The following is a 12,125-nucleotide window of genomic DNA, read 5'->3' on the forward strand; positions in this document are numbered from 1 at the left end:
CTTCCAGACCCTGTTAGATGTTGCATATTTTGGGAAGACTTTTCTCAATTTCTTCTCTCCTCAACCTCCCCTTCTCTGCCATGGCCTATGGAGTGGTGCTGTCCAATATGGTAGCTCCTAGCCACATCTGGCCATTCAAATATAAATTAATTACAATTAGTAAAATAAAATATACAGTTTCTTAATCGCACTAACATGTTCAAATGTTCTTTAGTCATATGTGGCTAGGGACTTCTGTATTGGGCAGCACTTGTCTATTACAGAAAGTTCTATTAGACAGAAAGAACTTGTCTATTACAGAAAGTTCTGTTAGACAGCTCTGCATAGGGTTAACCATACCTTACTCTATGTTACCTCTTCTTTTGGCATTTCCATTGTTGCACTTACCATATTGTTTATTTATTTACATATCTATTTCCCTATTAGAGAGGGAATGTTTAGAGTGCAAAGATATATCCTCTCCATTTCTGTATATTTGATTTTGAGCTGTGTTAACATATTGTAGGTATTCAACAAAATTTTTGAGTTGAATTGATTCAGTGAATTTTAGAAGGCAGAATTGCCTCTATTTGAAGACTTCTAATGGTGAGACAGTCACATGGCAGCATATTGCATATATATATATCCATAAATAATATTTATTATATATGGTATTTTTTAATATTTATTAATTTAGGTAAATGAATGTAAACCAATTTAAACTTACTTCTAGTTAATGAACATCTGCATGTGTCTACCCTAGAGACAACAGTAGCTAATGTTTTGCCGTATTTCCTTCCTCTCTGTCTTTTTTTCTCTATCGGTGTATGTACACACACAGAAGTTTCTTGCTGATCCTAAATTGTTCAGTTGTATCTCCTAAGAATAAGATATACTCTGTATAACTATCATGTCATTCACATGTAAGAATATTAGCATTAATATTGAAATTTCTTCATTTGTTCCCCAAATACCATCTATAGCTATGTTTTTGATTCAGAATCCAATCAAGAATCATGCATTGTTTTTTTTTTTAATGTCACTTCAGTCTGTTTTAATCTGGAAAGTATCCCTGTCTTTTTTGATTATGTTTCATGACAGATTTTTTTCAAAGAGTTAAGCCAGTGATCTTACAGAATGTGCCATGTTCTCGGAATGTGTGATTGCTTCCTCATGATTAAATTTAGGTCACATTTTGACATCAAGCCTACATAAATAATTATGTATACCATTTATTACATTATATTAGGAGGCCCATAATTTCAAACAGTCCTGTTGATACTAATTCTGAGTTTGATATCTTAAAGTGGTGACTACCATGCCTTTCTATTACTCTTTTTTTTTTTTAAATTTTGACTATGCCAGGTCTTAGTTGTGGCATGTGGGATCTAGTTCCTTGACCAGGGGTCAAACGTGGGTCCCCTGCATTGGAAGTGCAGAGTCTTAGCCACTTGACTACCAGGGAAGTCCCTCCATTACTCTTTTATAATTAAAAATATAGGGTGCTTCCTCAAGATAGCTGAGTACAAAGACTCTGAATTCACCTCCTCCCAGTGGCATATGAAAATTAGAAGTACTAACAGTGAATATATAAGAGGATGACATGAAGATTAGCAGAAAAGATATAAAGATACAAAGAAGGAGGGGAGGAAATGTGATATAGGGAGGACCTACAATCCTAGGTCAGTGACCCACAAGCAGGAAAGATACTGTAATTGCAGAGGTCCTCCCCAAGGAGTGAGGGGTCCAAGTCCCACCTTGGGCTCCTCAGCCCAGAGGTCCTGCACAAGCAAGATGAGTCACCAGAAAGTCTGGTTTTGAAAACTAGCAGGGATTACGTTCTGGAGAGCTGGAGCACTCTAGGAAAGAGAGGGTCTACTTTTAATGGGTGCAGGTAAAATCTAACAGTCTCCAAGTCCCAGTGCAGAGGCAGTGGTTTGAAGGGAGCTGGGTTAGATCCACTTGAATGATCTTGAAGAGCCTCTCAAGACTGAACTAGGTAGAAGTAGAAAATATGAACAGACCAGTTAGTAGCAATGGAATTGAATCAGTAATTAAAAACAACAACAAAACACCTCCCAACAAACAAAAGCCCAGGACCAGGTGACTTTTCAGGTGAATTGTATAAAATATTTAAAGAAGAGTTGACACCTATCCTCAAAAATTTGAAGAGGAAGAAATACTTCTGAACTTATTTTATGAGGCCAACATTGCCCTGATAGCAAAACCAGACAAAGACGCTACAGAAAAAGACAATTATAGGCCAGTCTCATTGATGATATTAAGCACAGCACAGCACACCACTGATGAACATAGATGCAAAAATTCTCAGCAAAATATTAGCTGTTTGAATTCAGCAATACATTAAAAGAATTGTATATCACAATCAAGTGGGATTTATCCCAATGCATCAAGGATGGTTAAATATTTGCAAATCAGTCAATATGATACACCACTGAAGATAAACTCAGCAAATTGAAGAATAAAAATCATATGGCCATCTCAGTAGATGCAGAAAGAGCTTTTGACAAAATTCAACATCCATTTGTGATAAAAGCTTTCAACAAAGTGGGTATAGAGGAAACATAACTCAACATAATTAAGGCCATCTGTGGCAAACCCATAGCCAGCATCATCTTCACTGGTGAAAAGCTGAAAGCATTTCTTCTAAAATCAGGAACAAGACAAAGACTTGTTTATCTTACCGCTTTTATTCAACATGATTTTGGAAGTCCTAGCCAGAGCAATCAGACAAGAAAAAGAAATAATGGGAATCTGAATTGGAAAATAACAAGTAACACTGTTACTGTTTACAGATGACATGATATTGTATATAAAAAACCCTCAAGATACCATGAAAATCTACTGTAACTAATAAATGAATTCATTAAAGTTGCAGAATACAAAATTAATATATAGAAATCGGTTGCATTTCTATACACTACAGACAGAGTAACAAAAAGAGAAATTAAGAAAACAATCCCATTTACAGTTGCATAGAAAGAAAAATAAAGAAGCCACCTGCAATGCAGGAGACCCAGGTTCAATCCCTGGGTCAAGAAGATCCCCTGGAGAAAGGAATAACAACCTACTCCAGTATTTTTGCCTGAGTGCAAAAGTCTTAGCCACTTGACTCCCAGGGAAGTCCCTCTATTACTCTTTTAATTATTTTATAATTAAAAATATGGGGTGCTTCCCCCCATATTTCCCCAATGAGAATCCCACAGACAGAGGAGCCTAATAGGATACAGTTCACAGGGTCTCAAAGAGTCAGACACAACTGAAGTGACTTAGCATGCAAAAAACAAATAAAATACTTAGGAATATTTCTGACTAAGGAGATAAAAGACCTATACTCAGAAAACTATAAGACACTGGTGAAGGAAATTGAAGATGACACTAACAGATGGAAAGATACACAGTGCTCATGGATTAGAAGAATTAATACTCTTAAAATGATCATTCTACTCAAGGCAATCTACAGATTCAGTACAATTCCTATTAAAATAACAATGACAATTTCTACAGAACTAGAACAAATAATTCTAAAATTTGTATGGAAACACAAAAGACCCCAAATAGCCAAATCATTCTTGAGAAAAAAGAACAAATCTGGAGGCATCATGCTGCCTGTTTTCAAACTATTCTACAAAGTGAAAGTAATTAAAACAGTATGGTGCTGGCACAAAACCAGACGCAAATCAATGAAACAGAAAAGAGCCCAGGAGTGAGCCCACACTTACATGGTCAATTAATCTACAACAGAGAAAGTAAGAATACACAATGGAGAAAAGACAGCCTCTTTAACAAATTGTATTGGGAAAACTGGATACCCACATGCAAAAGCATGAAACTGAACCATTTTCTCACACTATGTGTGTGTTTAGTCACTCAGTCGTGTCTGACTCTGTGACCCCATGGACTGTAGCCCACTAGGTTCCTCTGTCCATGGAATTCTCCAGGCAAGAATACTGGAGTGGGTTGCTATTCCCTTCTCCAGGGGATCTTCCCAATACGGGAATCAAACCCAGGTCTCCTGCATTGTAGGCAGATTCTTTACCATCTGAGACACCAGGGAAGCCCCAAACCAAAGGTAATGGAAGAAAAATTTAAAAACAGAGACAATCTGCAAAAAATACCAGAGTTGGTTCTTTCAGTGTATGAATAGCAGAGACAAAGATTGGGGGAGGGGTGGGGCAGGGAGGAAGATGGGCAAGAAAAAAAGATTTTGTGAGATTAAAGCTTTCTTTGTGGGAGAAAGAAATCAGGAGTAAAACAGAGAACTACAGATACAGTCAGAACTTTTAAAAAACCTTCAGTGAATATAAGTATTATGAACTTTGGAGCAAATGGGCAGTTTTAAAAGTTGTAGCTTACTAAATCTGACTCAAGAAGAAATAGCAATTTTCACACTACATGCAAAAATAAACTCAAAATGAAACTAAGACTTAAATGTAAGATTTGAAATCATGAAACTCCTCAAAGAAAACATGGGCAGTACACTCTTTGATATCAGTCTTAGCAGTAGTTTTTGGCATCTGTCTCTTCACGCTAGGGAGATTAAAAGCAAAATAAACAAATGGGGCTGTATTAAACTAAAGATTTGTTACAGAGCAGAGGATATGATGGAAGTGACTTAGCATGCAAAAAAGAGTAAAATACTTAGAAATAATTCAAACTGCAAAATGAAGAGGCAGCCTGCTGAATGGAAGAGAGTTGCAAACTATATGTTTATTAGATAATTGCTTACTGTATACAAAAACTCATACCATTCAACATCATAAAAACAACCAACCAAGTTGTTGGACCTGAATAAATATTTTTTCTGAAGAAAACACAGTTGGCCAAGAAACACATGAAAAGTTACTCAGCATCACTAATCATCATGTAAATGGAAATCAAAACCACAATGGTTTTGAATGGCTGTCAGCAAAAGGACAGCATATGACAAGTATTGGTGAGGGTGTATACAAGGGGGAATTCTCATGGTCTGTTTGTGGGTGTGTAATTTGGTGTAGCCACTCAGTCAAACAATATGAGAATAGATTCATAGATATAGAGAACAAATGGGTGTTTGCCAGAGGGGAGTGGAATGATGGGTTGGGTGAAATAGATGAAGGGAATTAAGAGTTGCAAACTTCCAATTATAAAGTAAATAAGTAAGAGGACATAATATACAGCCTAAGGAATATGGTATATAATTTTGTCATAACTTTGTACAGGGATGGTTGTATACTAGAATTACTGTGATCATTTCATAACAGATATAAATGTTGAATCACCATGTAGTTCACCTGAAACATAAAACTGTACATCAACTGTATTTCAGTTAAAAAAAGGAAAAAATTATATGGTCAAATCATGTTAATATCCTGTTCACCAACAGTCTTCTACGAAGTGTTTTGTCATCCATTCATGAAGTGTCCCTGAATCATTATTACATAAATGGTTACAAAATAGTGATTTTCTAATTTTGTCTTTTCCTTTACATATATTTCCTCACATATTTCTATAAAGAAGAGTTTTCTTTCCTTTTCACCTTTTTCTGCTTCTCTTTTCCTTTGTCTTCCCAAAGCATCCTATGGACTCATGAATTTTAAAAAATCCACTATTCAGTGTGTTCTAATAAATTACCTACTTATCATTTTGACCCTTAAATTATCCTATATTTGTCTAGTGGGAGCCCTTTAAACTGGTTGTCCTTTTGTATACCTTCATTAGTTTTTGAACACTTTCTTGCTTTCTGAGAGAACAAAGTATTCCAGATATGCCTTGTACTTTCTCTGCCCTTAAACCTGGGCTCAACTATTTCTGCACGGAACTCCTTTTAGTGGAGGATAGTATTTAGAAACCAAGATCTGATTGCAAGGCATGATAGCTTCTACTGAAATGTTACTGCTTCAGGTCCTTTCAAAGGACAGAGCTAGAAAATAATTCTTTTTGAAAAGTCATCATTTTATCCAGATGTTCTCAGTTCACATCTAGTGTCACAGAGGCTTTCCCTACCGTCCCTCATTTTGTGTTTGTACCTGTCTCCAGAAGAGAGCGCTGCTTTCCGACAGCACCAGTGTACTTCCTGATAAGCTCTATTCTTCAACTGGTATTGGGTTTCCCAGGTGGTTCAGTGGTAAAGAATCTGCCTGCCGATGCAGGAGATGCAGGACACGTAGGTTCCATCCCTGGGTCAGGAAGATCCCCTGGAGGAGGAAACGGCAACCTACTCCATTCTAGTCTTCTTGCCTAGAAAATCCCATGGGCAGAGGAGCCTGGCGGGCTACGGTCCATGGGTTGCAAAGAGCTGGACAGACTGAGCAACTGAGCACACACAGGCTGTCAACATGCTCTAGCTGGCTCACTAAGGAAACTTCAGAATTCCTTTGCAGTTTACTTTTTGTTTTTAGAATGCATCTTACTAAGGCCATATACTCAGAATACTGTGTTTGAGTTCTTGAATTGCTTTTGATATAGAGTTAGGGTTATTTGCTTCTGTTTTCTTCTGTTTGAAGGTTTACTTTTTCATCCTTTTTGAAGTGTCATTCTCGTTTCTCTCCCATTGCCAAGCATCCTCTAGGAGATAAGCATGAGGCTTTTAATATATGTCTGACTTCTGAGTCACGTAAACACTTTTCGTAAAATTGAACTAAAAAAGAATGTTAATAAATGATGACTTTGTAGTCTTAATCATGTCCTTTGCATTATGTCTGTTATTAATGTTTCTGTAACAGCTTTCTTTTGGTTGGCTTTTAGTTTACCTCATTCTCTTTTTCTATCCCTTTAACTTCAACTTGTGTGTGCTTGTTTTGTAAGTGATATGTATACAGTTTGAGAAATTGATGTTTATCTAGGCAATTTTTTCATTACTTATGTATTTGAATTTTTTCTGCTAGCTTATATTTTGTTTTGTTCTCCCTCTCCTTCGCTCTGTTTTCTCTTTTGCTTTCTACTATATTGATTGTTATTTTTACTTGATTTTTTCCAATTATTTGGAAGTGCTAGCATTCTATATCTATTCTTTTAATTTTTTTTTTAAAGAGTGGCTTTTTTTTTTCAGGTTTTATTTCTTTATTTTTGGCTGTGCTGGGCCTTCATTACTGCGAGTGCTTTTCTCTTTGGGGAGAGCAGGGGCTGGTCTTCACTTGTGGTGTAGGAGCTTCTCGTGTAGGCTTCAGTGGTTGTGGCTCTGGGGCTCCAGAGCTCAGGCTCAGAAGTTGTGGTGCACGGGTTTAGCTTCCCGTGGCATGTGGGATCTTCCTGGATCAGGGATCGAACTTGCATCTCCTGCACTGGTAGGCAGATTCTTTACACTGAGCCATCAGGGAAGCCCTTAATGGTCATTTTTAATGGGCATTCTTTCTTGTCATCCTGTTAGTTTTGTAGTGAGTATTCAGTCAAATGAATCCATACTGCTTTTTCACATGAACCACCAAAACAGGTTCGTTGAATCCTCTACTTTCATATTTATATTTTTTAACTCAAGCAAAGAAGACTATGTTTATTTTTTCAGATTTTATAATCTTAGTTTGAGAAGTAGTCTCATTCATGCAGTGTAAACAAAGGTTGATGGAAATCTGAACTCACCACAGCCTTCCTTTTATAGTCTGCTAGCCCTCATCCTCCCTTCCCCACCAGAATATAATCATGATTACTCTTCTGTCCATTATGTCTAGAAAAGTAGATATGCATTAGCTTGCCCTTGACAGATAGATTAGTTGAGTGAAGAAAGTAGAAATACTTAGTCTGGAGGAGAAGGTATGGGGTAATGGTTGGGATGGAGGGCAGGAGACATTATTGAGCCATTCAGTCTGAAGGACTTGCAGTCCTTAATCGCTCTGAGATTCTATGCTAAGTAGATTGAATACATCGCCATACTCAATTTACAGTCAGATTTAGGCACATAGGTTAAGTTTCATTTTTCACCTTTGACTTGTAGATGACAACCTTCAGTTCAGTTCAGTTCAGTTCAGTCGCTCAGTCGTGTCCGACTCTGCGACCCCATGAATCGCAGCATGCCAGGCCTCCCTGTCCATCACCATCTCCCAGAGTTCACTCAAATTCAAGTCCATTGAGTCAGTGATGCCATCCAGCCATCTCATCCTTGGTCGTCCCCTTCTCCTGCCCCCAATCCCTCCCAGCATCAGAGTCTTTTCCAATGAGTCAACTCTTCACATGAGGTGGCCAAAGTACTGGAGTTTCAGCTTTAGCATCATTCCTTCCAAAGAAATCCCAGGGCTGATCTCCTTTAGAATGGACTGGTTGGATCTCCTTGCAGTCCAAGGGACTCTCAAGAGTCTTCTCCAACACCACAGTTCAAAAGCATCAATTCTTTGGCACTCAGCTTTCTTCACAGTCAAACTCTCACATCCACACATGACCACTGGAAAAACCACAGCCTTGACTAGATGGACCTTTATTGGCAAAGTAATGTCTCTGCTTTTCAACATGCTATCTAGGTTGGTCATAACTTTTCTTCCAAGGAGTAAGTGTCTTTTAATTTCATGGCTGCAGTCACCATCTGCAGTGATTTTGGAGCCCCCCAAAATAAAGTCTGACACTATTTCCACTGTTTCCCCATCTATTTCCCATGAAGTGATGGGACCAGATGCCATGATCTTCGTTTTCTGAATGTTGAGCTTTAAGCCAACTTTTTCACTCTCCTCTTTCACTTTCATCAAGAGGCTTTTTAGTTCCTATGTGATCATTTAACAGTACAATACTCTGAGTGGCCATTCACAGCCATCACTGTGTATGCCTCCCAAGTAATCCCAAATGTCCTGGTGTTTTCAGTTTTCTGTTTGGGCAAATTAGAAAGCAGGTAAACCAGTTGTAAGGTTCTCATATTTTATCTTTTCTATATCAAAGCAAACTGGGGGAAGCAAAGTACATATTTTCTCTGAATTTTGTTTCTGAATTTTCACTTGATTATAGAATTATCTTAGTTTGGTTTAGATATTTACTGGGAGTGATATGCAAATTGGGACAAGGAAAATATAATTTTATTAGCACCTGGAAATCTAAATTAGTGCCTTGAATGCTTCTTATGATAAAAATCTCTTCTCTTTCTCTTAGGGCTGCTGCTCAGAGTAAATTAGGTCACTACACAGATGCAATAAAGGATTGTGAAAAAGCAATAGCGATTGATTCAAAGTACAGCAAGGCCTATGGGAGAATGGGGTAAGTTTTGGGAGAATGTTCAAAGTACTACCAAGTAGTATCAGATATGCTGTTCTTAATGGCTTGGTTTTGAATTTCCTGCGTCATATTGCACCCTCTGGACTAGTATAAATATAACATTGAGGGAGGAAATGATTGCAATTCTGTCTTGGAAGGGAGATGATTAGTGTATGATGAATGGGTGGTTTTTGGAGAAAACCATAACAACCATACTGAGTAGACCTACTTCATATTCAAGGCTACAAATCTCAAGCACACAGTATTTTGACAACTAATCCTACTACACTTCTAAATTCACCTTACCCCTCTCTGAGTTGACTGTTTCATACATATTCTTTTCAAATTTCCACTGCATTTTCCATGGTCCTCTCAACCTTTTACTAAACGGATAAAATAGATGCATTAAAAAAAATTTCATCTTCTTATTTGCAAAGCCACCAATGTACCCACATGTGTATTTGCACAGATAGCCTTTTTTTTTCCTATTCAAATGGAAGGGGTCTTATCTAAGACTAATGCATTCACTCATGCCTTAGATCTCATGCCTTTGTACCAAGGACTTTACACTTGTAATCCTCTCCTGTGTCTTCTACAATACCCGTTTTCCCATCTCTAACAGTGACAGTTACTACATATGAAAAGATCATAAAAAATCATGTTAGAACCATCCTTGTACCCAGCTACATCATTCCTCTGTTCCTCTTTCTCTGCAGAGCCCCTCATAGTTGTCTGTACTTGCTGTCTGGGCTTCATCATCTCATTCTTTCAGCTCACTCCAGTAGGACTATTTATCTGTATCACTCTGTTGAGAACTCTATTCAAGGTCACCAGTTGTCCATATTTTTCCAAGGTCAGTATTCAGTTCTGTAGTCTCATCCTACCCCATCTTTTAGTATGTGGCATGATTAACTTTTTTTTTTTTTCTGCATTACCCAGCTCGTGGGACCTTACTTCCCCCACCAGGGATTGAACCCAGGCCAAGGCAGTGAAAATGTTTAGCCCTAACCACTGGTTAACCAGGGAATTCCCAGGATTAACTTCTTTCTGAAATACTTCATTCTCTAGGCGCCTGGGACACCATGCTTCCTGGTTTTCCTTCTCCTTCACTGGATGTTCTTTTTCAGTCTCTAATACTGGTTCTTCCTCCTCTGCCACCTCTCAGTAATGATATGCTGCAGGGCTCTTTCCTCTGCTGCTGCTCTCTCTCTGTCTATATTTTTTCTCTGATTTCATCCTGTCCCATGTTTTTAAATTTCATCTGTTGTCAATACTCTGTATTAATGGATCCAAATCTGTGCTTACTGTGCTTTGTGGGCATCTGAAGAATGGTGAAAACCTTGTCACCTGATGTACATGAGCTCAGTCGAGGTCAGATAAGGCAGTGCTCTATCTTTCTTGTTTCAGCTCTCATGCTGTAAAATGAGTGTCCTTTTCCCAGTCTATTTAGTGCTATATTTTTTGCATTTTTGTGTTTTTGTTTACAGTGGCTGCCCAAACATAGGCTGAAGTGTTGTCTAGTGTTTCTGTGTGCAAGGAGGCTGTAATGTGCCTCACCAAGAAAATACCTGAGTTAGATGAGCTTTGTTCAGGCATGAGTTGGTACAATCGACTGTGAATCAATTAGATAAGTTTTCTTTAAACAGAAACGCATGTAAAAACAAGTTGTGTATTGACTGGTTGATGAAAATGTTGTGACCAGAGGCTCACAGGAACATAACATTGTATTTCCCCTAGGAGCAATTGTTCAGTGTTTGCTAATTTAGTGTTTGCGGTGTCCTTGTAGAGCATAATTACTATAGATGATGAAAACCAACTGTATATGTTTATGGAGCTCTGAAGTTATATGTCTAAACCCCATACTCATATAACCAGCTGTTTTTCATCTCCACTTAGATTTTTAATAAGCATTTAAACTTAACATGTCCCAAACAGAACTCCTGTTCCCTTAAATCCTCCTCTCAGTAAATATACTGCCATTCTACCTACCCTGAGCTTCGTTCAAAAGCCTAGGAATCATCATCCTTCACTCCTATTATACCTGACACATCTAACCTATCAGGATGTCCTACCAATTCTAGTTTCCACATATTTTTTGAACTCAAGCATTGATTGCTTTCTTGTTTACAGCTCTAGTCCAAATTACCCTCTCTTATCTAGGCTACTGCAGTAGCCTTCTAACTCATTTCCCTGCCTTCACTCTACTCTGTCCACCCATGTTGATCCTCTGCAGAGAAGCCAGAGTGAGCTTTTTAAAGCGTAAATCAAATTATGTTATTCTGTTGCGACCAGGATAAAATCCAGACTCCAAACCGTGGCCCCATAACCCCGTAACGCTCCCTGACATCGCCTCTTCCCGCACTTTGTTCTCTGAGCTCCCGCCTCAGCCTTAGTCCTCTTCCTTAAGCATGCTAGACTTGGAGCCTCTCAGGGCTGTGGCGTTCATTGCTGCTTCTGCTTAAAATGTTGCTCCTCTAATTTGCTTAGGACCGCTTTTCTTCTCATTGTTGAGTGCCCCTATGCATTCTCTTTAATAGTATGTTTTTTTATTTGCGTGTTTATTGCTTGTCCTCCCCTGATAGAATAAAATTTTCTCAAACCCAAGAACTTTACCTTTTTCACTGAGGAATCTAAAATAGTGTCTGGTACATAGTATGACTCCAATAAACATGTATGACTTAATTAATTGAGGATTGTGATAAAGTATCTTGCATGATTGGGAGAAAACTAATTAGGTTCTGAGATTTTTCTCTGTGATTAGGCATTATATTTTATCTAGATCAGAAGTCTATGCGGTAAGTGATTCAAGAAAGAATTGGAGTTAATTTGTTAAAAAATAAACTTAGAAAAAATAAAACCCTCAATGCTCTCTCCATATACACCATTAGTTTTTAGTTCTGAAATAATTTTGCAGTAAATAAATCCTAACTAGATAGAGGAAAACATTAAATTTAGTAACTAATTCTTTGACCTGTGCC

At 37.9% G+C, this 12,125-nt stretch overlaps 1 protein-coding gene across 1 annotated transcript in view; it reads left to right on the top strand.

Moving 5' to 3' along the window:
- SGTB (small glutamine rich tetratricopeptide repeat co-chaperone beta) overlaps positions 1–12,125 on the top strand; it is a 44,649-nt gene that overhangs the window by 27,862 nt on the left and 4,662 nt on the right. Inside the window, exon 5 of the mRNA XM_068990726.1 lies at positions 9,046–9,150. Within this exon, the coding sequence (XP_068846827.1) occupies positions 9,046–9,150 (105 nt within the window). The remainder of the gene's footprint in view (positions 1–9,045; positions 9,151–12,125) is intronic.

This window comes from Capricornis sumatraensis, chromosome 18, assembly GCF_032405125.1.
Source record: "Capricornis sumatraensis isolate serow.1 chromosome 18, serow.2, whole genome shotgun sequence".
Classification (NCBI taxonomy): domain Eukaryota; kingdom Metazoa; phylum Chordata; class Mammalia; order Artiodactyla; family Bovidae; genus Capricornis; species Capricornis sumatraensis.